This window comes from Lygodium microphyllum, chromosome 24 (assembly GCF_053477565.2).
Source record: "Lygodium microphyllum isolate KBCC chromosome 24, Lygodium_microphyllum_v1.1.10, whole genome shotgun sequence".
Taxonomy (NCBI): domain Eukaryota; kingdom Viridiplantae; phylum Streptophyta; class Polypodiopsida; order Schizaeales; family Lygodiaceae; genus Lygodium; species Lygodium microphyllum.
In genome coordinates this window covers 45174311-45201699 of record NC_141158.1, presented here as the reverse complement: position 1 = coordinate 45201699, position 27389 = coordinate 45174311, and the positions used below count along the sequence as shown (strand labels likewise).

Below are 27389 nucleotides of genomic sequence, written 5' to 3'. Positions count from 1 at the left end.
AAGATGATACACCTGGTTAGCTGAAGCCTTTTCTAAATTCAGCCGGCCTGCAAGGTCCCATTCCTGCCAGGGGCGATCCGAAGCAAGGGCAGGGAAGGGTTGTCTGCTCTGGAGCACCATCAAAAGCTGTCTCCATAAATCTCTGTATCCACGAGGGATCCGGAAAAGCCTCCTGGCTTTACGAAACGATATCAACACATTGCGACTTGCAAGGGTGGCATCTGCAACTGAAGTCAAGCCCAAGGTGCCATGCAGTTAAATTTTGGTGTGAGCTCATGTTTGCCTTCCCAAGAAAGTAACTGCGAGGCTGCCAACAATTCCAGTCAAAAAGAGTTAGTAGCTAAGTGGTCCTCCGCTGGATGCCACTGAGCCTTCTGGAGGACCAGTTTCCAAGAACATATCAAATGGGCAAGTAGAGATGATGAAGGACTAGAAAGCCGAGAGTCTGCATTGAGAACATGCCACCAAGAACTACGAATTTGGGTATTACCATGCAGAAGCCCGTGATCCTCAAGAAAATAACGAGCTATAGTGACCCACGGGTAATGATCCAAGCACATGGCGCGAAAAAGAGACCAATGGAGTGCCAGCATATGAGTTTTGGCATCTAAAATAGCCCCACCACCCATGCATTTGGGTGTACATACATATGACCAAGAAATCCATGAAATGTCTGCATGCAAGGAATCCTTCTTCCATAACATGAAACGAACATACTGAGTAAGAGTATTCAATGTAGTAGTAGTCCAGGGCAGCAATGGCAAGAAATATGTGAGCATTGGCAACATAATTGTCTGAGCCACTTTGAGGCGAACATGGAAGGGCCAAGCCTGTGACTTCCAATACAGAAACTTAGCCACGAGTTTCTGTGAAATCCACTCTAGTAGCTGCTTTGGCGGAACATCAACACCCAAAGGATACCCAAGATGCCTGACAATGGAACCACGGGGAACAACCATTCCTTGCCAGTCCAATGACTATAAATCCAACTCCGTGCAGCTGAGAATGGCTGATTTCAAAGCATTGATACGAAGACCACAAGCTTGACCAAAGAGAGTCCAAACATCTAATGCTTTGCGAAGATTATCCTTGTCCGCACGCAGAATCATAAAGCTGTCATCAGCCAAGGATTGACTAATGAAGTGCTGTCTAGAAGGAAGAGACAATCCAGCCAACTGAGTAGAAGCTTCCATATGAGATAACATCGAAAGAACTAGATGAGTCGCAAGGGCAAAAAAGAGAGGACTCAAATGGCAACCCTGTCTCACAGAGCGGGCAAGGACAAATGGCTCGGTAACAACTCCATTCAGCATGACTCGCAAAGAAGCCGCAACACTAATGGTGTAGATCTGACGAGACATCCGAGTACCAAAGCCCATAATAGACATAAGTTCTGCAATGAAAGGCCAGTCCAGATAATCAAAAGCCTTTTCCAGGTCCAATTGAATCTGTACCACCTCCTGATTAGAATGCCTTGCATAGTCAATAGCCAGTTGCGCATTTAAGACATTGTGCAAAATGTTTCGGCCCTTAATGAAACCATATTGGAGAGGATGCACAATTGCAGGAAGATGCTTATGGAGCCGATTCGCCATTAGTTTGGAAAAGATTTTATACATAGAACCCATCAAAGAAATTGGTCGCCAATGCTTCAACATAGATGGCGAAGGAACTTTTGGAAGCAGTTTAATAAGTCCTTTCCATGAGGAAGACATGAACCACGTTTCCCAAACCTGCTGAAACATAGCCCTCAATGGTTTCGCCAGTCGGGTAGCAAAAATCTCAAAGAACTCATTGGTAAGACCATCCCAGCCGGGACTTTTATCCTTGGACAAGTGTAACAAAACATCCATAACGTCCGCCTCACGAATATGTCTCCAAAGTAGCTTGCATGTCATGTGGAACGTGATTGCGGACTAGATCATAGAAAACTGAGCGGGGATGAGTGATTTGGTTTGAAGGTGGAGAAGTGGAACCAAGAAGGTCGAGAAAATAATTCCTACATATATTCACAATAGTCTGCGGATCAATGACCATTTGACCTTCTATATCCTGGAGTCTAGTCATATTCTCTCGAGCAGGAGAGGCATGGAGAGCTCGAAAGAACTTACGAGTCTGACAAGCACTATCTTGCAAATTCTCCGTCAGATTTTGCAATTTGGCCAGCTGATAGGATTTCAACTGAAACTCTTTAATAAGATCAGCTAGACGTATAGCCAATGACAATAGAAATATATCATCTGGAGTCTCCATTAGTAGAGAACGAACCAAAGCCAGTAATTCCTCCGCTGCTTGTCGACGCCGCCGACTAAGAGAGGCATGATGAATGCCATACTGCCAAACAACCCGCTGCACATTAGAGAGCAATCGTTCAAAAGAAGCATTGCCCTCCGAAGCGAAGTCCAACAAAAATCTATCAATCAGTTGCTACATATAACCTTGAAAGATTGAATGCTGGAAATAAAACGAGTTGAAGCGCAAAGGGAGTCTATCTAGAAATCGCTTGAAAAGTGCAATGGATTGTACAAGCATCTCAAAATGTAGAGGGAAATGGTCCGACAAGGCATATTGCTGCAACACTTTCATTTCCAGCATCTCAGGAAGAAAAGCATCATCTTGCATAATGTACATGCGGTCCAACCGCGACCATGTAGCGGTATACTGCGCAGAGTGAAAAGTAAACCCTGTAGAAGAAGGGTGTAGCCATGTCCAGAGATCTTGCTTAAGCATGGCACGAGTAAACGCATTCCACACATGGTTTCTGGAGCATCCATCACCGAATGCTCTGATGTGGACTGTGAAGAATCAACACTCATATTAAAATCCCCCATCAAAAAACCCCATCTGCCAAATGACAAGGAGGTAGATCTAGGCGGGATAAAGGATCATTTGGAGCATAGAGCCCAAGTAACCATAAGATCTCTCCTTCAAATAAAAATTCAATCACCACAAAACAACCATATACATCATTTTTAATGAGAACAGGCTGATATTTCTCATGTACAATCATAAGCACACGAGAATAATGCATGGCATGTGTCCCCGCATAAAACAAGCGGAACCCATGACAATCCACAACTTTTCCTGCTTCACCGTGACTCTTGTGCTCAACAGCACACAAGACATCCCACTGATTCTCATGCAATAAACTCCACATGGCATGTTGCTTATTGCGAGAACAAATGCCTCGCACATTCCACGTGGCTATCTTCATGTGTATTCAAAAAGAAAATTAGGAACGAGGCCAAGCTTGCCTCGATTTACCCTTTTCTGCTAAAATGTCAAGGACTCCCTCATCCAGAAAGTCAGCTAACACAGCAAAAGAATTCGGACGGCTAGATTTAGAAGTAGACGGTGCATCCGTTGTCTTGGGGATGGAACAGGGATAACGACGATCCCATGGGGTAATCACGTTGCCTTTAGCATCAAAAGCCAACTTAGCAGATGGGCCCTTCGGACCATCCGTATAGACTTTCCGATTGGGCTGATTGCGAGGAGCAGAAGAAAACATAGCATGAGTAGTGTGGTCTGAAGACGACATATCTTTCTTGCGCATATAAGTACGCACGGAATCTTGTGAAGCAACAGGCACAGTATCCATCCTGCGAGCATCCAACCTTTTGCCATTTTTGGCTTGAATATCTACCCAGTCATTGTCACGGGAATCCAAACCCGAAACATGTTGCTTGCCTTTGTCCAAAACTTTAGGTGGCTAGGTCGCATCCTGCGACGGAGCATCCATGGGAGGCAAAACATGCTGAACATCTGAAGTCAATTGCTTCGTTGGACACTCTGCCATAAAATGCCCCAATTTTCCACAGGAAAAACAATGCCCTGCAAAGTTATCCCATTTCAAACAAAAGTGCAAAGGATACATGCCAGAGCAATTAAGACGTAACCAAGCAAGCCTTTTCCGATCCATGTCCCAAAGCATACACAAACGGTTACGATTCGCGGCCCTTATGCTTGGCGAAACCAAAAAGTGCCCACAACGGCCATTGCATCCTTTAACAGTGGCCAGTAAATTGCCGGACAGTTTTCCACTTCAACCCACACCAGGCATTCACATTGAAGCAAGCGTTGAAAATCTGCCATTTGGCGCCATGACACAACATGGACCAAACGGCGATCAAAGAACACTGGCAGTTTGGTCATCAGATCAACACGATGCTTCTCAGATTTCAAGAGCACCTCATAAAAGCCTCGGCGCCCAACAAAAATCTCTTCGACACACTCCCCTTGTAGGAGACTTTGCAGCCACTGGCGAACATAGGACAGCACTGTGGTTCTACCAGTGAAGAAGAGTATAACAACACGATCATAAAACACTGAAAATGAGCGCAAAACTTTTTTAGGATCCACAGTGGCTTCCAGAATATCTTCAGCTCCCGAGTCAGAAAACGCCTCATGATTATGTTGAACATAATCACCAAGCAGAGTGTTGGCAAACTCCAACAAATGCTCCCAGTCAACATCCTGAGAATCCACAGAATCAGAAGCAACCTGAGCATAAGAACGTTCCTGATGATCCATTGTATCTTCCGAAGTATGCTTGGTGCGTTTGCCCGCGGGCTGAAAGTCAGGACCAGATGGCATCTCTTCTGAGCAAGGAACCATATCCTCTGGTTCCTCTGTTTCAGAATCCGGACCAAGGGCAGCCACCGTTTAGTCAATAAAGGCCATGTCCAGACCAGCCATATTGTATCACCCCTTTAATCGGAGATCAGAAACTAACTATTTGCAGCGTACTTTTCTCTCTCTGTGGCCACAGACTGCCTGCTGTCTGGTGTAGGGGCACAGTCACGCGCTCCCAGATCGTGACAGTTCTGTGCTACACCAGCTTCTCTCTCTCTCTTTCTTTCTGTCAATCGCAGAGTAGGGCTCCCCAGGAAGGCTAGCTGTTCTCGAGTAGGCGATGGCAGGTCATGAACAGGGCAGAACGAACCCTGCACTGGTATGAGAAGGGGCTCAGGCAGCGCACGAGCAGGTACAGACGTTCGCTGGGCAAGGAAGGCACAGTTCGCAGGCAGGGAAGCACGACGCCTCTCTCCCTTGCTCGCGCACACTCTTTCTCTTGCTGTGGGGCGACCTCTGCCTGCGTGCAGAAACGGGGCAGGATAGCGCAGACGCAGTCTTTCGTCACAGGAGCAGCACATGCGCAAGCGCAGTCTCACTCTCTCTCTCTCTCTCTCTGGGCGATGCTGGAAGGAAGGTCGCAGCCAGGAAGCAACAGGGGTCGACGGGGTATTTATAGGAAGGCAAGAGCGTTGATCACCGTTACGAGTGGGCAGAACAGACTTGGCACAAGTCTGAGGGGAGAACTCAGGCAGGGCGCAGGGCAGGAAAACACGTTCGCACGTCAGGAGTCGAATCCCCTATCGCTCTCGTCGCTTAGTCGATCCGTCGCGCTCGTCATTTCATCTCTCTCTCTCTCTCTCTCAACCTTCTCTCTCTCAAGCATACATGCCTCTTATTTGTATGATCATTCATGTATGATGTATCCACTCCTATGTATGTACTTATAAGTTGTAGCGCATGTTGCGTATGCGGCATATGTCATAGAGGTTTTGGCATGTTACCCTTAAGTATTCATCTTATATACTCCAATAGCATTGCTATTTAGACTCTTAATATCTGTTCTGTCATCTATAGTTCAAAATAATAAAGTTATTTTTTTTTTCGTACTAATATCGTACCGTACCTTATAAAATCTTAAGGTACCATTTAGTACCGTATTTTATCGTACTGTATCGTATCGTATTTTTCGTACCTGATAACTATGAGTAGGACACGCATGAGTGAGTCCCTGGCATTGGTACATTCGGATGTCTGTGGGCCCATGCCCTGTCAATCTATGGGTGGTGCAAAGTATTTTGTGACGTTCATTGACGATTTTTCGCGTTAAGTCTGGGCTTATCCCATTAAGATTAAGTCAGAAGTCTTGGCTGTGTTTCAGGGATGGCTTGCATTGGTTGAGATGCCTTAGGATTGACAATGGGGGAGAATATGTGTTACATGCTTTTGAGCAACTATGTGATGAGAGGGGTATTAAGTGTCAGGTGACCACCCGCTATATGCCACCCTAGAATGGTTTGGCTCAGCGGATTAATAGAACCATCCACGAGCGTGTACGCAGTATGCTTAGCCATGCAGGCTTACCACAGAGCTTTTGGGCTGAGGCAATCAGTGTAGCTGTGCATGTCATAAATCGATCACCTTCGAGTGGTTTGGATTTCCAGGTTGCAAAGGAGGTATGGACTGGGAAACCTCCGTCTTATGCGCATCTACATGTCTTTGGATGTGAGGCATTCTGCCATGTGCCCAAGGACAAGTGTACTAAGCTGGATCCTAAGAGTGTCAAATGCATTTTCTTTGGCTATGGAGATGCAGGCGAGATGGCTTATCGTCTTTGGGATCCACAGGCGCCGAAAGTCATCCGCAACCATGATGTAGTCTTCCATGAAGACAAGATGCATCGGCAGCTTGAGAAGGTGGTAGAGATACGCAGGGTTATATTCCAGGAGGAGCCACGAGCTCTTGCACAGTCAGTTGGACAGCCTACAACAATAGTTGGTACACATGGCCAAAGTGTTGGACAGGTAGCAGAGCCTACCGTGAGACGGTCTACTAGAGATAGAGGTCCACCTAATAGATTTAAGCTTAATTCAAGTTGTATCAATTCCAAATGGATCGGTGGTTTCTCAACGAATTGGACACATATGAGACGTTTCTTAAAGATGTAGAAGTGCTTTGAAGAATTGATAACACGCGAAATCCCAGATAGTTTAGTTGTACTGAATGTACGCAAAGATTTTATATTATGTCTTGGTTACAGATGCAAGAGAGCCTCTCACCTATGATGAGGCTATGCGCACGGGTGACAGTCACTCTTGGGAGAGGGCTATGCAGTCTAAGATAGACTCCTTGTATAAGAATATGACTTGAGATTTGGTTGCATTGCCTCAGGGCAAGAAGGCTTTGCCATGCAAATGGGTGTACAAGTTGAAAAGTACCCGTGGAAACCCCAAGTCGGCTTATAAGACAAGACTTGTTGCTAAGGGTTTTAAACAGAAGCATGGAGTTGACTTTGATGAAATCTTTTCTCCTGTAGTCAAGATGACCATCCTACACTTGGTTTTGACCTTAGTCGTGCAGCTTGACTTGGACATGTAGTAGATGGATGTCAAGATTGCATTCTTGCATGGGAATTTGCATGATGAGATATACATGGAGCAGCCTAAGGGCTTTGCAGAACCTGGTAGGGAGCACCTAGTGTGCAAGTTAAAGAAAAGTCTCTATGGCTTGAAGCAAGCACCTAGGGAGTGGTATTATAAGTTTGATGCCTTTATGTAGTCACAGGGCTACAGCAGGAGTACTATGGATTTGTGTCTTTACATGAAGACAGCCTGTGATGACTCCTTGCTTATTTTGGTACTTTATGTGGATGATATGCTGATAGCAAGGAAAGCTCATGATAAGCTGGATACTCTTAAATCTCAGGTGAAGAAAAGCTTTAAAATGAAGGATTTGGGGCAGGCTTCTCACATTCTTGGTATACGCATTAAGCACGACAGGTATCAGGAACTACTCTACCTCTCACAGAGGGAGTACGTTCATAAAGTCCTTGAGCGTTTTCACATGTAGGATGTAAAGCCTATTGGCTGTCCATTACCTTCTTATGTGAAGGTTTCACAGGCCAATTGTTTGCAGACAGATGAGCAGAGGGCCGAGATGGCTAAGATCCCTTATGCAACAGCCGTGGATAGTTTGATGTATGCCATGATAGCCACTCATCAAGATATTGCCTTTGCAGTTGGTGTTGTGGCATGCTATATAGCTACACCTGGCAAAAAGCATTGGGATGCCGTAAAGGGTATTATGAGATACTTGAAGGGCACAACAAATATGTGTATTTGCTATGGCAGCCAGGATACAGGAGTTGTAGGCTACACAGACTCCGATTATGCAGGACATGCAGATGGTAGGAAGTCCACTTTCGGCTATATCTTTACATATGTTGAAGACGCTGTTTCTTGGATGTCCAGGGTTCAGAAATGTACGGCTCTCTCTACCATTGAGGCCGAGTATGTTGCAGCCACTAAGGCTTGCAAGGAGGCCATATGGTTGGGCCGTTTGGTTCATGACCTTGGGATTGATACTATCCCTACGCTGCATTCGGATTCTATGAGTGCTATTCAGCTAGCCAAGAATCCAGTCTTCCATGCGAAGACGAAACACATTGAGGTGAGGTATCACTTCATCGGTCACTATATTCTTTATTCTTGTAGTGACAGTTTGAATAAAGAAAGGCCTGGTCACACATTGTGACTGTTGGAGTTCCCATTTGTGTCTCTCTCTCTTCTTGCTCTTGCTCTCCGCCATAGCCCACTTCCAAGCAAGCTTTGATCCTTCTCACCTTTCAAATTTCATGTTCAAGGTGATCGATATAGATGAAATAGGCCTACACAAGAGAGCCTAGGATAAAGAAGTGAGTACCTATGGGACTACTGGCTTTGGAAAGTGCACATAGACTGGCAATCTTTAATGATTTGCCACAATGGCCAAGATTTGACAATTTGACATGTTGGAATCACAAAGGAGGGGCAAGTATTGTGGACTACCTGATAGGCTTACCAACATTGATACTAGACATCCAAAACTTTTAAGTTATCTAAAAGACCAATTGGCATAGCAGTTGATCATTCTATTTTGACATTCATGTTCTCTTGTGGACATATGAAACATGAAACACCATGCCTCCCTAAACATCCCAAATACTACTTCATAGAAGACAACTCAAATATCTACAGTGGTTCTTTGCTGACCAATTTACATACATTGGACTTGAGCAAATCATTGGAAGAATGTACAAGGGATTTAGGAGAGGCCATACATGGATGAGCCATGTATGCATTCCCACACACTTTGCCCTATTGTAGACCCACATGCTCTATTGCTCCCCAAAATAGCTAGTATGATGGTGAGTGTAGAGTCACCCGAGCTCCCTTATAGAGAGAAGTGGAGCTAGGCACTCAGACTCATCGTCAAGCAAAGTTGTTCTTCAAATGCCTCATGCGGAAGAAGAAATGGGACTACTTAGCAAAAGCAAAAGCAGAGATAAATCTCTCAGCTATTTTTGGGACGGGATAGCAAGAGTGCATGGAAGATGTTTCATGAAAGACAGCCCCCCATACAGATTATATCACCAGATGCTTGGCTTGACTATGGGAGATAGTTGTATGACTTGCCAGGACGGCCACCTGTGCAGCCTCCGCAGGCTTGTAAGCTAACACAATGGTCTTTCTTCACCTAGAAAATGGTTAGGGATGCGATTTATAGATTGCCAAATGGGAGGGCATGAGATGAGGATGGATTAGTGGCAGAACATTTCTCACAAGCTTGTGACATACTAGCACCCATACTAGCACATATGTTAAATAGAGCAGTATGTGAAGGCTTCCCTATGAGTTGGTCAAACAATACTATAGTTCCACTATTTAAGAGTGGTGATCTCCTGATCCCTAGCAACTACAAGACTATCATGATCGGTGATACCTTGGCCAAGATATATGGATCTATATCGGAGCATGAACTCAGTGAGTGGGATGAAATGCAAGGCAAGAGAGCACAAGGACAGGCAGGTTTCAGATGAGGATATACCACGGTGGATCATATTCTCACACTTAGAGCCATTATTGAGGAGGGTCGACCCCGAGACAAGAGGATCTAATACTGATTTGTAGACTTTTGTCCCCCTGTTTCTTGCTCTAATTTCAAGCTCAACTTTCAAGCTCTCTATTCTCAAACTCTCTCTTGTCAAGTCCATTAAGTTCTCCTGCACCCTATCTTTGACCTACCTCCATCCTCAGGCTCTCCATATGCAAATTCGTGGTATAAAAACTCTAAAGGTTTGAAGTGTGTTATCTTAAGCACCATAGGGTCCACACTCTTAGAGAGTTGTACAATGATATGCTCCATCCAACTTGCTGGAAAACCCTTGCACATGGCTCAATTAAAAATGTGACTCAACAAAGGAGCAATAATTTCTCATGTATGTGTAGAATGTTCCCCAACAATACCATTATGAGCTTGTGCCTTTTCTTGCTGCAATCTACGAATTGCCTATCACCATCCCTAAAGGCTTTCTCCAATGGCTTCTCCTATGGCCACATCCTTACAATGAGTTCACATGGATTTATGTGGTTCCAAGCACTCTTATTGTCAAGGCTTTTGTGTCAGGTATCACTGAAGTGTTTTAAATAGAATTTATCTTCTTGGAGAAAGGAGGTCCGCAATATGCTTTATCGGGGTATGATTTATCACTAACTTGGTAGGGCCTGCTTATTTGTAGAAATAACTGGACCGCCTGTGGATTAGTTATTTGCTTCTGGACAGTGCACTTTTCTTGTATTTCTGCAGACATTTAAACCAAAATATTCTATAGCTATCCTTCAGTATGAATAGAATTGTTACACTGCAGTGATCCATGGAGCTGGTGGAATGTGCTTGATCGATCCATTGTTCCAACGCCTACTCATTGATGAATGCAATTCGAAGAACATTCCTGTGATTTTTGATGAGGTTTTTGCAGGATGTTGGCGGCTTGGTGTGCAGGTAATTCAAATGGATTGGACTTGGCTTTTCTAGCATGAAATGAGTATTTGATAGCCGACCATGAGAGAGATAACTTATACTTAATTTGACTATGTCTTTGCACTGGAGGTATTGGTTTAAATGCCAAGATCATAGCTCAAGGACACTAGAGTCAATTTCTTTTGTGAATCATCAAACAAGAGTCCTGTCTGATACATTGCTTGTTCTGTCTATAGTCTTGTACAGAGTTGCTTGGTCGTAAACCTGACATTGGCTGCTACTCAAAGCTTCTGACTGGTGGCACTGTTCCGCTGGCGGTGACACTTGCTTCCCCCTCAGTTTTTGAAGCATTTCAAGGAGATTCCAAGGTATCAAGATTATGGACTCTCATTTTAAATATTGTTATATAGTAAAAATCGGGGTTGGGGGGTGGGCGGAAAGTTCAATTCTTTTTTGCAGGAAAGAATTTCTATTATTGAGATGTGCTTGACACAAAGTATCCCAAGGCAAAGTGCAAAAATAGCCTGGAAGGGACTTTAGCAACAAATTATGCAACAATGTTAAAGGCATTATAAAGTCTGAGTGAATACCCAACCTAGAGCTCTATAGTACCAAACCAGGTGTGGCTGACACTGAAAAAAACTGCCAGAATCCTAGGTCTTGAGAAAGGCATCTCTTCTCTCCCTCATAGTCTCCAAAGAACCTTTTATCCTCTCCCATCTACGCACTACAAAGTTAACAGGCAAGAATTAAAGTCTACCAAGGGCTCTCATCCAGTGAGATCACAAGTTTTCCAATCTAACGAATAGAATCAAGGTAAGAGAAATCAAGATCTATAGAGGTCCTCAACTGGACAAGAAAATAGATATATTGAACACAAATAGGTCCAATTGGAACAGTTGTCCTTCAGAGATTTCTTATATGTGCAGTAACACAGGAAAGTATATGTATGGAAAATGAATAATACCAATTAGCATGTGTGTTCTTTGGGTGTAAGATGATATGGCTTCATGTGAGCAGAGAGAGTACCATCCAAAGAATTGAAGGTAGAAGAAAAGACTGTATGCAAAAGGTGGCAAATAAACATTTAAGTGTGGCCACATGCTTCTCAAGAGTCCATACTTTTGTATGTTCAGTGTTGAGCTTAGACCCTTGTGGTCATGATCATAGGCTTTTTGTCATAAGCGTGGGCTGTACCGGTCATAGGCACCAGTGCCAGAGGGGATTAATATAAAAGTACTCAGCTTGGGACCTTATTTCTTAGCCAATGATTGTGTCTTAAATGACACCACCTTCATGGGTGTTGTTGCACAATTGATCCATCTTCAAATATTTCTAGCTATCTTAATGCTTGAACTATGTTAATGGCTGATTAATAACTTCCCATTTGCTAAAAACTTGGACAACAGATGAAAAGAAATGATCCATATAGCCCTTGTATCTCCAAAATCTATTTATCCTCTTATCAAACTTATTAGTAGTTATTATTTGGGGATATCATATGTGCCTTACATATATTGCAGTTGTACATGACTCCATAGCTTGTATTTACTTCATGATTGTTTGTACCTATATAGGGTGGGGCATGGGATGCATTCACATCATTGTATGGCTGATTTGCATGTGTGGGATGGAGCGGTCTTGTGCAAATGTTACACTGTGATACCAAGAGGTTCATGGATGAGGCTCAAAAGTCATGCTCCATAATGTGATTTTGGGCCTTGACCTTGAGCATGTAACCAAAGCTTTGTATCGCAAATTGATTGAGCTTATCTTCACCTAGTGTCTTCACTTCAGTCGCTCTTAGTCTTGGATGATGTGGATTGTGGATGTTGTGAGGTACTTGCCCTCACTAGTAGGCTAGAGTAGACAATCTTCATCAGTTGCTCAGTCACCTGATGAGCAGATTTATTTGGCACCTACACAATACACGGACTTGGCTAGTCAAGTCATCTTTGTGTCTACGTTGAAACAAAACCTCAAGGCCTTAACATGAAAGTATGAAACATGAGGGTTCCCGAGCTTTGAAGCTTATTCTAAAACAATTGTCGAATGATCCTCCTAAATAGACTACATGGAAGCCTCTCAACGACCAAACTAACCAATATTGTACTTGGTTCAAGAGGAGTGTGAAACAAGAGGGAGCAATCCATCAACCCCTTTGTTATAGCATAGCTATACTCTCTGTTTCTAAAATAATAATGGTTTGGGCTCTATCCTACTACACTAGTGGTTGTAAAGAATCAACTTTAATTTCAAAGAAGAACTTACAAACTTGTAGATGGTTTAAGGGTGAAAGATGTAGAAAGTGCCTTGCTTACCAAGGAAGTAAAGAGAAAGAATATTGATGCAGCCTGCACCTCTTATTCACTCCCTGTTAGAGGCCGTAATGATGGCACATATGGTAATGACCACTGTGGCACAGATTCACAACAGGGCATGTCAGAGTCTAGATTTCGTGGGCAAGGTTGCAAAGAGGAGATCCACTCCCCTTTGCACCTCTCCTCTATAATGAAGGAGGTTGAGAGAAGAGAGAATGAGGAGGAGAGAGAAAGAGAGAAAGTGAGGAAGAAGACAGAGAATGCCAAGAAGAGAAGAGAGAAGGGAGAGGAAGCCATGAAAGCTAAAGGAGAGGAAGATAAAGATGAGAGGGTATTCATATTAATGGATGATGCAAAAATGAAACCCACACATCTTATATACTTGGCTGTGTAGCTAGTTTTTTCCCTATTTTACTCGGGTATTTATATTTCCCCTTCTTTACATTCCATCCCCATCTAAAATGTTTTTGTCCTCAAAAATCAAAATTAGGACTTATTACAAGGTTGGAAGTGTGGGATTGACAAAGTGCTACTTTGTTTTTCCGGAATCAAATGGATAACCTACATGGTAAGCATCAGGAGCATAGAGGTCATGCATAGAGGCCTAGGTCTCCATGCTACCACCAGGTTCAAAATGATAATTGTGATCCAATACATCCACTGTATCATAGAAGTAATCCATGATATCATCCTCAGCACTGATTGCGGCCCATGATCCTTGATGACTAACATGGTAGCATGCATTGGCTCTTCCATAAACTCATCAGGAACCACCATGCTATGGGGTGTTGCATATCCATGATCCCCACATTCTTGGTTACTACCAGGTGTTCGAAGTCAAGGGCCTTGGACTAAAGGGCTCCTTCTCATGAAGTTGCAGTGAGATGCTCTCATCATGGCATCATTCATGAGAAGCATCATGTTGCTCATAAGGATGCTCATGTTGCTCATAGTAATGATCAAGTGGCAGATGATATTGATCACTACATTGCTGATAGTGATGTTGCTCTCGATGTACATACACATATACATTTGCATGATGTTGTCCATGTATATAAGGCTGCCGAGATGGCTGTCCATGCCCGTGACAATGATGCAACTCTTAAGAATGTACATAGTCATCAGATACATGCTGCTGCTCATAATATGCACAATCATCATATGCATGCTGACCATAAGTATGTACATGCTGCTGCCTTTGCTCATCAAACTCGTGCCAATGGTCATGGTACTCATAATTTCCATGAGAATGGCCATGCTGCTGCTCATAATCATGCTGATCTGGTCCTTCTAATCACAACCATTTCAGCAACGTGAGTTGTAAGGGTTGTAAGTTTGTCATTGGTTGCCTTGGCTTGAGTGTTGATGGCTGAGATGGCTAAGATCGATTGATCCATCTTAGACATTACTTTATTGCATCTCTCAATTAGTTGGTTGTATCTCTCAGCTCTGATAGCTTCTTGTTGCTATAGAATGGCATTCAATGTATTTATTTTGGGGTGCCAAGAGTAAGAAAAGGGGTAGTTGGAACTAGGAGCCATGGCACTTGTCAAAAGTCCAACTTTATCCTTCAGTCAATGAATCACATGCATTACCAAAATGGATGCTAATTGCCACAATGCTGGCTATTGTTGCATATCTGGTTCCACTTGTAAAAGAGGAACCTGAAATCTGCCTTCAGTGTCAATAGCAATACTTAGATTGTGACCTATCCTGCCCTGTCAAAACATGCTTGCTGTTAGCCTGAATGACCTTAAAGAACAGCAACTTTGATTGCAATGCCAGCAGCAAAGCATGCAAGGTTATGAGAGTCTCGTGAAATTCCCTGCTAATTTGTTTGCTGTTGCAACTGAGAACCTCCTACTTCATCATATGCCTAGAATTCAGGTCAACTGTCTGCAATTTTGATCATACACATCTTGGGCAGGCAAATATACCCTTTTTCTCATGCAACGATATGGGGCATGCTCGGTATGATTGTTCCATGATAAAGTCTTCTGTTTCAGTGCATGTTTTGGGAGAAAGACCAAGAAGTTTTGCTTCAACAATGACCATACAACCACAAGCACATGCATTTACTGCAGCTGTGAACAGTTTACATCCTGATGCTATTGAGAAAGACCCAGAACTTGCTCTTCAACAATGACCATACAATCACAACCACATGCATTTACTACAGCTGTGAATATTTTATATCTTGATACTATTTTCGACAGTTCTTTACCAAACGGTGCTTCTGCCATCAGGTTTTTCCATCCTCCCAGATGGGCTCACCGTTTATCATTCTTCCGATCAACTTCAAGATCATACTGATCAAATAAATTAACTTTGGCTAGGTCATCAAAGCATAGTTGCACTCGTATGTAGTACGAACTGGTTCGTACTATACGGTACGGTATGAACCGTACCGTACAAATTCGTACAAAAAAACAAGCACTTTTTTTTCTTCTTTTTTTTTTGTGGTTGTGTGGTTGTTGTTGTTGGTGGTGGTTTGGGTTGTTGACTGTTGTTGTTGTGGTGGTGGTGGTGATTTTGTAGCTTTGATTGATCAACCAAGAAAGGGGGTGGAAGCTTGATTGGACTCCTCATACATGTTTTGTTATGATTTATCCTAGAACCAAAGGCCATACATAAGGTATTCAAGCAGTTCCAAACGTTTCTAATTGATGTCCCATCATTTTTCACAATATGTTAGTGTCATCAATAAATAAATTCAGCACCATTTGAGAATCATCAAGTAGCTTAATCCTATTGATTTTACCGTTGTTCACAGCTCATTTTGCACCACCCAACCCAAAGCATTAGTACACATTGCTAATAAAACTAGGCCAGAGGATAGCTTGGCCTAATGTACCTTCTGAGAGTACACAAATTAGTGAATGTGCTCTCATGTGATTTCATCTCTCTCTCTCTCTCTCTCTCTCTCTCTCTCTCTCTCTCTCTCTCTCTCTCTCAACCTTCTCTCTCTCAAGCATACATGCCTCTTATTTGTATGATCATTCATGTATGATGTATCCACTCCTATGTATGTACTTGTAAGTTGTAGCGCATGTTGCGCATGTGGCATATGCTATAGAGGTTTTGGCATGTTACCCTCAAGTATTCATCTTATATACTCCAATAGCATTGCTATTTAGACTTTAAACATCTGTTCTATCATCTATAGTTCAAAATAATGAAGTTAATTTTTTTTTCGTACTAATATCGTACCGTACCTTGTAAAATCTTAAGGTACCATTTAGTACCGTATTTTATCATACCGTACCATACCGTACTTTTCGTACCTGACAACTATGCATCAAAGGCAGTGGGCTGATATTGAGAGATTCCATCAGTTCTGCTTGATCAATACTCCCCAAATCTGTGCTTTTAGATCTAGAAAACATGCTTCTTGTATGCAATCTTTGCAACCTACAGGAATATGCTTGGATCTTTGCTAAGATTAATTGGAAGGATATGAAGATTCAGTGGCTATAAAATATATCTGAAACACGCGGATGTAAAACTTGCCAAAATGGCTAGGCCACTGGTTATTGGTGAAGTTGGAGCAGTTATTGAAGCACTTCAATGAATCTCTTCATGAAGAATCCCTATTTGTTGGTCTTACAGCACCAAAAGCCTCTCAGTTGCAAGTGTTGGAGACCATCTGAGGACCTGTGATAAAAGATTCTAGGAGCAATGGGTGATATGAAAGCTTTAAGAATCATAGGCTCATATGAAGGATCTGTCTGCCATAGAGTTGTTGAAAGAAGACTATGGCACTTGTAGCACTGGAATAAAGCTCAGCTTGAATGTCCAGATTATACTGATGATTCTCTAGCATTTGTTGTGGGGAATGCTACTCCATAGCTCTTATGCCACAATAATGAGCTTTATGAAGAAGAAAGCTTCAAAACCTGATTTCATGGCTTTCATCTTGACCTACCTGCCTGCTGTGAAACAGCCACTTCCCTTGTTTGTAGCTAGTAGAGTTCCCAGGAAGGCGCCTTCATCTTGCTTGTTCCATAATGCTCAAAGGATTGAGTGAGATTGCTGCAGATCTTAAGCTCTCTGTTCCTGCCACTAGTCAAATCACTCAGGCATGGCAGATAAGTATTGCACTTGAGTATATGAATGGGGGATCATTGGCAGACATAGTCAGAGTGAAGCGCAGCATACCAGAGCCAATTTTATCAGTCATCACATGGAAAGTTTGACACTGTCTCCAGATCATGGAGTTAGGCATCTTGTTTACAGGGAAATAGAATCAGCAAACTTGCTTGTTTATTTAGGCGGTGAACCAAAGATCATAGATTTTGGAATCAATTCTGGTCTTGACAACTCAATTGCAATGTGTCTCATATCCACCTGATATTGTTTCTCACCTGAGTTTTGCTCTTTCATAGATGCATGCTTACAAAAAGAAGCAGATGCAAGGTCAAGTACTGAGCCAGCTGTTATCTCATCCTTTCACAAAAAGTTTGAGAATTTAGAGGTTGATCTGGCTGCTTTTTGCAGAAAATGTCTGATCCACCAGGATCTGGAAACCGCACCACTCTTTAATGTCATTGGACAGCCTTTGGAGTTCCCCGAAACTCCCACTCTCCATTTTGCAGCTCAACATCTCATCAGAGGCTTGCTGGTGAAGGACCCACAGCACAGGCTGCGCCTATTTCAGGCTTAAAGTGGCTGCCATAAGATGTTTGCTGCCTTGCCTGAGCTTGATGTAGAATTGGCAATCAAAGAAAGAAAACTATTGTCTGTTGGCTATATCAATGCCATTTCCAAAACAAGACCAACTCTTGATCATACTCACGTAAGCACAGCAGTGAAAGGTAGCTTCAGCTATCTTGATCCTGAGTATTTCCACAGGAAGTAGCTCAGTGAGAAATCAGATGTATACTCCTTTGGGGTTGTCACGTTAGAGATCCTGTTGGCAAGGCTCATGCTCTTGGCAACTCTAGAGTGGGCATTGACCAGATCAATCAAGGATTCACAGAGCTTGAACCAGCGTATGCATTGGTCCCAGATTCACTTCCTTCGAAGATGTTGCCTTTCTTTCCAACAAAACAAGATCCTGAAATTGTCTCCGATCAAGTTGCAAGCATGATAGGTACACATCAATGTAAAGAACCATCCTAAAACTGGCAAAAGGAGCTTCACAAAAAGCTTACCAGGAGCACCGCTCCCATGCTTGTAAAGACATCCTCAAGATCCTATTCCTTTCCCCAGAGGCCTAGAAGTACCTCTTGGAGATGTTGTATGACCTCTAAGTGAGCAACTTGAACTGTGTCAGGCCTTGAGGTTTTCTTTTATGGGCTGCATGGCAGGAAAAGTGTGCTCCTCTTGCTTCATATGATGAGGGGGAAGCCATAGAACCAACCATATGGCAAGGGAAACCAAGATCTAGGATTGGAGGAGGGTTTTTTGCTGAGGATCTCCATGGAAGCTTTGGAAGAAAGCTTGAAGGGAAGAAATAAAGACTATTCTTTCAAAAGTATCTATGTCTTTACCCTTTATTAAGCTTTGTTACCCTTCTTTTAGTTAAGTACCTCAAAAAACGAGTTGCTAAATTTGACCTAAATATCTCCAACTTGGCCATGGTCCTTTGTGAAATCTCCAAGAAAGGCTGGAAACACCTTGAACTCCATCACTGCTCCTTACAGCTCGTCCCTATTGTACCTATCTGAACTAGTTTTTTTTTTTCCTTTTAAAATGTGACAAGATATGAGAAAAAGAAAAGAAGAATGGACCAAAGGCTTGGGCTCTGATACCAACTATAATGAAGGAGGCTAAGAGGGGAGAGAGAATGGGCAAAAGAGAAAGAGAGAAAGAAAAGGAGAGAAAAACTAGGAGAAGAGAGAACAATAGGAAGAAGAGAGCGAATGCCAAGAAGAGGAGAGAGAAGGGAGAGGAAGCCATGAAAGATGGAGAGAAAGATGAAGATGAGAGAGTATTTGTATTAACTGGTGATGCAAAAATGAAACCCCATACATCTTATATACCTAGATGTGTAGCTGGTATTTTTCCCTATTTTCTTGAGGTATTTATATTTCCCCTTCTTTACATCCCAAGAAGTCTAGTGGGAAATCAAGACCTAGTGTAGTAATGATTCTACACATGCATGTATCTAGGTTGGCAATATGCCAACCCCCTCTAGGGTTTGTCTCTAGCTATTTGTTTACACTCACCCACTATCGGTGTTGAAATCAGGACCTACTAGGTAAATGTGCTACCCTAGCTTTGACCCTCCCTCGCTAGCATCACACTTTGACCCCGATGAGTCCTCTTGGCTTCATTTGCAGCTTGAATTATAGGGCTTGGCTACCAAGGCAAGTCAAATAAGACTACATTACTAGGGAATAAAGGTGGTCATTGGGTCGGGTTGAGCTAAATTACTTGCTATATGTGTGTTGTTTGTATTTGGCTAGACTGGTACTTGTCCATTGATGGCATGCTTAAATTGTGTTTTTTCCATTTAGCCCAATGGACCTTTGGCTGGCTTGCTAGTCTTTTAGCACTTCATATGGCATGGTTTGAGTAGTTTTTGTTTTACCACCTGGTCAATGCTGCACATGGGTGGGCTTGCATTCTCAACAGATGGATTGCTTGGATGATTATAGAGTGACAATTCATGTGCATTTGACTTTGGCCTGTGTGCTTCTAGCTTGACATGTGAGCAAGGGTTCACCTCTTTGACTTTGTGTTTCCTCTGAATCTACCTTATTGGTAGTTGTGTTTTGTGTTGTGTGTCTTTGACATTGTTGCCCATTGCAGATCTTGCATGCACTCCCTTTTTGTGTTGTGTGTCTTTATCAAGAGCGGGTGTTTGTGTGAATCCTTACCTTGAGTTGGATATGGTTTGTCGTGTTTTGTAAGTTTGATCATTGAGATCAACATGCTTTCCTTCATTTCTAGTCCTAGCTATGCTTTGCCCAAGCTCACACATGCTTCTTTCATATGAGCACATTCTGCATGGTATCCCATCATGCGTTGTTGTATCTCATTGATCAGTGCTACTGGATTCCTTACTGGGGTTTGTTCCATCTCTCGTGTTGCTTTGCATGCTTTGTGTTAGCTTGCTTTTGTTTTGTTCTTCTCTTGTTTTAATGTTTGGAAATGGCATCAGATTCTTAGGTTAAACATCTGATTTGCTTGATTACTTTTTCTTTCTAGAGTAGCAGTATTGTGGCCACAGTCTCGCTGGTCAGGTTGTGTTTGAGCTAAACGACTTTCTATGTGTGTTGTTTGTGTTTGAGCAAACTGGCACTTCTCCATTGGCGATGTGCTTGAATTGTGCTGTTTCCATTTGGCCCAATGGGCCTTTCTTTGGCCGGCTGGTCTTTAGGCTTCAGCCCTTTATGTGGGATCATTTGAGTGTTTTATGTTTTAGCAGCTAGCTAATGCTGCTTCTTGGTGTGATTGCATTCTCGTTAAATAGCTTGCTTGGCTAATTATGAAGACTCAGTGCATGTGTTTCAACTTTGGTCTATGTGCTTCTGGCTTGCCTTGTGAGCAAGGATTAAGGGTCCATTTTTGTGTGGCATGCATAGCAGCAAGAAACGTCAGAAACATTTAGAAACGAAACGTCAAAAACGTGTTCCATAAGTTTCTTTCAAGAGGGGGTAAAATAAGAAACGTGGGTTTTTTTATATAGGGATTTTTAATAGTTTTGATTGGAGAAAGAGGTTCTAAACCTCTATGAAACTCTCTCTTAAACAAAGAATAGCTAATTCATCTTGAGTGATAAGAGTCAATTAAGAATAATACATAATACAATACATATCCACGATCCATTATTGACTTGTCACTTATGTCAAAGTTAGTCTGTGGACAAGCTATACTACAGTTTAGAACTCAAACATTATCATTCATACATATCATACAAAGAAAATTGAAATTAACATGTAAATAGTCTATCTATAATATGGACTGAGTCAAGTTGCAACATCATGATTCTCATTTAAATAGTCTATCTATATTATGAACTGAGTCAAGTTGCAACATCATGATTCTCATTTCAAAACAATTGATAAAATGTCAAAATCGAGAATGAATCGTAATATATCATAAATAACTCATAAATGAGACTAAAGTCATATAATATTCAAATCTCAAGACAAGAATAGATACTAGATTGACAAAGTCCAATAACTAAACAAAATCACAAAAAAAAATCAATCTCTCATTCAAAATCTTGAGCCCTCACAAGTCATTACACATCATCATCATCATGTTTAACATTGCCCAATAGTTTTTGTAAAAAAAAAACCATGTTTTGGGTTCCAACTCACCTAATAATAATAATAATAATAACACCCACGTTTTTTACTCTTAGAAACATTCCATATTTTAAGAAACGTTTCGTAAGTTTCGAATTCAGAGAAACGCGGTTCTTAGCTGCTATGGTGGCATGTCTTTATTTTAAGAGAGGGTCTTCGTTTGCATCCTTACCTTGAGTTGGATATGGTCTTTTGCATATTTGATCGTTGAGGTTAACATGTTTTCCTTGCTTATCAGCCTTTCATGAAAAGTAATTTTATTAGTATCATTTCACTTTGTTCATGGTTCTAGCTATGCTCTTGTGATGGGAGTTTGTCCAAGCTGACACACTCTTCCCTCATATGAGCACATTCTACACAGCTTCCCATCATATGTTGGCTCCGTCTCATCAATCGCTACGAGTGGATTACTTACCTGGGTTCATGCTATCTTGTGTTGCTTTGTGTTCTATGTGCTAATTTGTTTTTGGTTTTGTTGCTTCTATGGTTTTTTGTGATCTGAAATGGTATCAGATGTTTTGGTTAAACATTTGATTTTCTTGGCTATTGTTTGCTTCTAGTGTGCAGCAGACTATGCAGAGCTGGTCTTGATTGTTTGGTTCTTGGGACTGCCATATGTATGCTGTTTGTGTTTATTTCAGTTGACACTTCTCGAATGGTGGTGTGCTTGAGTATGTTGTTTCCATTTCACCCAATGGGCCTTTATGTACATTGCTGGTCGGTAGACCTTGATGTGATGGTGCATTTGTACCTGCACTTGGAAAAGGGCCTTTATGTACATTGCTGGTCAGTAGCCCTTGCTGTGATGGTGCATTTGTACCTTCACTTGGAAATGGTTCATAGTCTTCTGCATGTTTGATCATTGAGAATAACATGCTTTCCTTGCGTGCGCTCCTCCCATGAAAAGTAATGTTAATATTATCGTTTCACTTCATTGATCATGCTAGCTATGCTCCTGTGATCAGAATTTCATCATTTGGGACATATTCCCAAAGTGTTAAATTGCTCCTGCATTTGGAAAAGTCTTCCATGTATCATATGCAGTGGAATGGTGATCATGCACATGAAGGTTAAGAGATAGGATATTGTGACTTTCTGTCACCTTTGAAGATGATAAATATGAGAACTACATTTTGTTGGTGCATCTGGTGGCAATGGTTTTGTGCTCCCTCATGCTCACCTTCAACGACCCCTACCTGTTCCTGGCCACCCATTTCCACCCTGCTGACCTCAGCTGTCACCTCACCTGCTCCCTGTCTGCGCCCCATTTTTACCATGTCTGCCCTGTTTCCACATGCTTCCCTTAGTCGCCTCGGCTGCAGCTCCCACTGACCCTCCAAGCTAGTCCTGGCCACCTTGTTCACCCCTTGTAACCATACAAGATCAAACAGTGTTCTCCATCTCATTTCCCTGGTTCATGGTTACGAGAAAGGATACTGTGACTTTCTGTCACCTTTTGAAGCTGATAAATATGAGAACTACATTTGTTGGTGCATCCGGTGGCAATGCTAGTCGTATTTGTCACCATACAAGATGAAACAGTGTTCTCCATCTCATTTCCCTGGGGAAATGACATGGCTGAAGTGTAAGTGTTCTTCTATGTATTGTTGTTGCAACCATAGCTGCATTGCTCTCGCCAATAAGGGGCACATAAGTGAATGAGAGTGAAGGCAAGCTTTGGCACTGAGGTTCTCTCCTGCAGAGGAGGTCATGTTTGGAGGCTTGAGGTGTGTTACTTATTCTGAAGCAAAATTCCCTGATGTGCATGTACGGTTCAAATGCATGGTGTAGATTCATGTGGTGGAGCTCCTGCTTACTTCGTACATGGGAAGCATATTAGGGCTTACTGAATGCTTTGAGATGAGGTCATTTTTAATACCTGGCTTACAAGTGGCTGGTATGATTGGTGATGGTTGGATTCTTTCTCTTCACTGCCTGGTGTGTAGTGTTACCCATGAAAGGATCTTTGACAAATGCTCTCAGGATGCTGGAGCCATGTAACTATTGGATGATGAGTTTGTACAGAAATCTTTAATGTTTCCATGTCATTAATGTATCGGAACCAATATTTTTATTGGCCAACTCTGCGATAGTAACATTGTCTTCTTGCAATCTCCTACTCCTTAAACCAACTTGATGCCCTTGATTCAAGACCACCCTCACAAGGAAAAGCTTCCTTAACTTTTGCACAATGAATAGTGGAGAAGAACTCATAATGTGTTCACTGTTTGAACTTATCAAAAACTTGTAGTTGCTTGTATCCCCAAAAGAAGACATATTTCTTTTTTTGTAAAATCGTGTAGGAAGTTAATAAATTCCGACATGCTTACAATTATGTGTGAACATTAACCAAGGGGAATTCTTGCATCTTGAACGTCCATAGGTTGAGGGCAACAATCCATCCTTGCACCATTCTTTGAGGTGTCGAAAAATAATTTGCAACTAGTAAGTAGTAGTAAATGTTTGAAATGCAATTCTTAGGAATGAATCTACAGAGCTGCATCTCGTGCCCTCTCTAGTTGAAAATACAATTAAAGAAATCTTCACAGATAAAAAGGACAGCGGAATATAGTTTGATAGGGATGGTGTGGAAAATCACCTGCGGTTGGCATAGCTATAGAGTCACCTCCTAGCCTCTCCCCCTCCTCCCAGCTGGAGCCTGATCTCCATCACTATTTGGTTGCTGCATAAGGTTTGGAAGCTCCAGGCTCTCAAAATCCCCTCCAAGCCGGTCTCTTTGCTAGTACCTACCTGTCAAGGAGGCTCCCCAACCTGAAGGCTAACAAAGTAGTAGGATAGTGTTTCTGTATTTGCATCTTCCAGTAACATCTTAGGTAATAAAACTGTGGTTTCACCAGGGGAAAAAGACTTGCTTATATTCTCTAGGTGTCTCCTTCATACGCTGTGGTTATAGGCGTCACCTTGATGCACTGTGGCTAGTCCATTTCCAGAAGTCACCTTCGGAGAAATTTTCGTTAGTGGCATATACGATGGTGTATCAGTAGTCCATTGACGTATTAGATATATACGATTGTGGGCATTCTAGATTGTGCAAATAGCCCAAAATAAGTTTGCTTATTGTTGTTTTCTTCTAGCTCGATGATTTCATTCAAATCTCCAATTCTGGCTTGTTTCTGCAGCTGTTAGCACTTTTACATGGGCACTCTTACTCAGGACATCCAATCGGCTGTCAAGCTGCAGTGACATCTTTGCAATGGTTTAGTAACCCACTCACCAACCAAAATCTCTTACCTACTGGCAGACATCTGCAAGAGGTAAGCTGTTGAAATGGGAGGAATCTGAATATCTGCGTAGCTAAGTGGATGGATTAATGGCATAGAAAGGTCAGGATGCTCGATTTGAAAAGCTGTGCTACAAAAGCTCATGGGTTTTTGATGTGGTCTTTTCTGCAGTTGTGGGATCCAGAAATGGTTTCTGAATTATCTGCACATCCAGCTGTTACGAGGGTGATTGCACTGGGGACAGTTTTTGCACTGGAATTGAAAACAAGTCTCTCGGAGATTGGGTAAGCATGCTTTCAAACCTGGTTAATGATTATGCTTTTGCAAATGTAGATACTGTGCTGTAGTTCTGCGTTCTTTTCTTTTTTACTTTGAAGCGAAGATGTGGGTCACATCGTACAGAGATGTGAATGCTCAGCAAATACTGGTCGATCAACAGTGTAGCCTGACATGTGTGGATATGCTGAGAGGAAGCAATTCTGTTACAACAGTGTATCCTGACATGTGTGATTGGGAAATATTTTCCCTATGTGAAATTTAGTGAAAATGCTACCTCAGAGGGCAGTTAGATAGACATCTGTTAAGGATTGGATGTTACTTGTTACTTATTTCTCTTGGTCTCAAGTTCTGTACTGGGTGTTTTATGCTGTTCCCGTCAGTTTCTGACACTCATTCTCCCTTTTCAGGTATGCTTCCTTGTGCTCTAGAAGTTTTGTCCATGGACTGCGCCAAAAGGGAATATATCTTCGACCACTTGGGAACGTGGTTTATGTGATGTGCAGTCCTTTAACTCCCCCAGCAAAGTGCAGTAAAATCCTGCATGAGCTATCAGCTCAGCTGGATATGTTTGAAGCTGATCGTGGTAATATGGTTTCACACAAAGCTGCCTAGGAAGTCATTATTTTGTGCACAGCTTTGAGGAAGGCATTGAGAAAGTGTCTCAGATCTCGGCTTCATAGCATCTCGTAATGTCTCTTTTGACCTTAATGTTCAACACCCCCAATTTTGTCTTACAAATATCACCTTAGCACAAATGCTAACGAGCATATTGCATCACCTAGTAAGAGCGTATGCTTTGTCATATACGAACACTGGCCTTTCGAAACAAAAGATGGCAACACAATTCTTGGAGCACAACTAACATTACTCTCCTTTCCGTGACGACCTTGATGCTAATAACTAATTAGTTGTTATTAACTGGTTCACCTCATCAAATTCCCTAAAGCTACCATCCAAACCTAGTAATCCTTTGAGCTCACCCCAAGGTGGTTTTACGGCACTTGCACAAGCATTTGACACTTCAAATGCATGTTTCTTATGTTCTTATCTTTTGGAAGTCATCGTGAACATTTTACCCTTGTATACAATAGGGGAGATTACTCCCTTGTGACATAATGCCAACGGAGGTTTACTAGCTCTTTTGGGCTCTTTGGTGATCGATGCATGTTGAAAGGATCTCTTCTTTTATTCTCAGGAGGCTTTGGCAAGTATAGATAGAGGATAAAATCTAAATATTACTAAGAGAAGGACATGACCTTGAGCATCATTTGGACACTATAATGTCATCCATAAATGTGGCTAATTTTTTTCTAGAGATTAGATAAGACTAGACTTGCAAGATATTTTAGAAGGTAGCCTTTTTCATAAAATGCTATAAATGATGAAGCTCAGTATTTATATACAATCCACTTTGAGATGCCATTTGCATGAAAGAACTATTGAGGCTCTCTTTTTCCTAATATATAGTCAATATCCAAAAAATTACACAATATTTTGAATATATGGGACTCAAAAGTAATATTATTCAATCTTAGAAGCATACAATAGAATGTATAATGCTTAGAAGCATATCATAAGATATCTTGCACTTTAAGTGTGTAAATAAGGTTATTATTATTGTATTGTCTAGCCCTTTATATCTTTCTACAAATCCTTGATCTAGAGATCACCAACACAATATGCATTAATCCTTTTCCATCTTATGGAGATAGAGGCTGTGGTTCTAGCTTGGGCAATAACCTATGTAAGTGTTGTTGACATCTATGTTGGGCTAAGTTGGATGGCTTGATCGATCAATATGCCTCGCGTATGTGCAAATGGTTGAGGCTATATTGAAAACTCCCAAGTCTCTTGCAAAGAAATGTATAAGCTATCTTTGGGTTAGACTGCAATGTCCTAGAGCTATTATACTCTTGAGGAGTGAATCCTAAAGCCATCGTATCTCTAAGAGGAAGACACCAAGTCATTGTTGTTTAGCGAAATCCATGACTCTAGATAGTGGTCCAAAGTGGTCCCTAATTAGACAATGAAAATTGCCTTTCATCTTGTAGTATGCTAGACATGAGCAATAGAGTGCTTCTTTGTCTTTGGCTCTATTTGATATAGCTAGAATAATATTGGTGGTATAGATGTGTGTTTGCCAATCTCAATCTCTAATTGGTGTGAAGAGATATATAGTTGACTAATAATATATCTAACTCGGTGTGACAGGTGGATGGAAAATAAATATATGATCTATAGGATGAAGAATATGCTCCCTAAAGAAAGCCATTTTCATCCCTAACTTCGGTATTGATGGCAACCACGTTCTCTTGTGTTGGGGCTAAAAGTGTGTGCATAAATGCTTGTGTATTCATTACACTATCAGTACTTCCACACTTGTACATGCATCTAGTGAGCATTCATCACTATCACATCATTTTTTATTCTTTTGGTAACATTTGAATAAGAAAAGATTGGTCACACATTATGATTATTAGAGTTTTCATACACGATGTCTCTCTCTCGTGCTCTCTTACTTCATAGCTTTTGCTTTGCTCTTATTTTCACTTATGTACTTATACTCAAGCTCTATATTTCAAGTATCATAGCCAACCATTTGAGAATCTTTGTCCTTTTTTTCAATCCGGATTCAAAGCTTCAACTCAAGGTTTCATGGTAGTGATTGTTTCTTCCTCTCAAGATATGCATTG

The 27389-nt window shown here is 41.8% G+C and overlaps 1 protein-coding gene across 3 annotated transcripts in view; it reads left to right on the top strand.

Annotated features, from left to right (window-relative positions):
* Positions 1-25975, top strand: part of BIO1 (adenosylmethionine-8-amino-7-oxononanoate transaminase) — a 143292-nt gene extending 117317 nt beyond the window's left edge. The window contains exons 10-14 of one of the 3 annotated variants that reach the window (XM_087665116.1): positions 10481-10614; positions 10830-10961; positions 24316-24450; positions 24589-24701; positions 25104-25975. In XM_087665116.1, the coding sequence (XP_087521242.1) occupies positions 10481-10614; positions 10830-10961; positions 24316-24450; positions 24589-24701; positions 25104-25308 (719 nt within the window). In that variant the 3' untranslated portion in view covers positions 25309-25975. Of the gene's footprint in view, positions 1-10480; positions 10615-10829; positions 10962-15452; positions 15550-24315; positions 24451-24588; positions 24702-25103 lie in introns of those variants that run through there. The other 2 variants (XM_087665117.1, XR_015688319.1) reach the window with 2 other exon arrangements.
* Positions 25976-27389: the final 1414 nt, after the last annotated feature.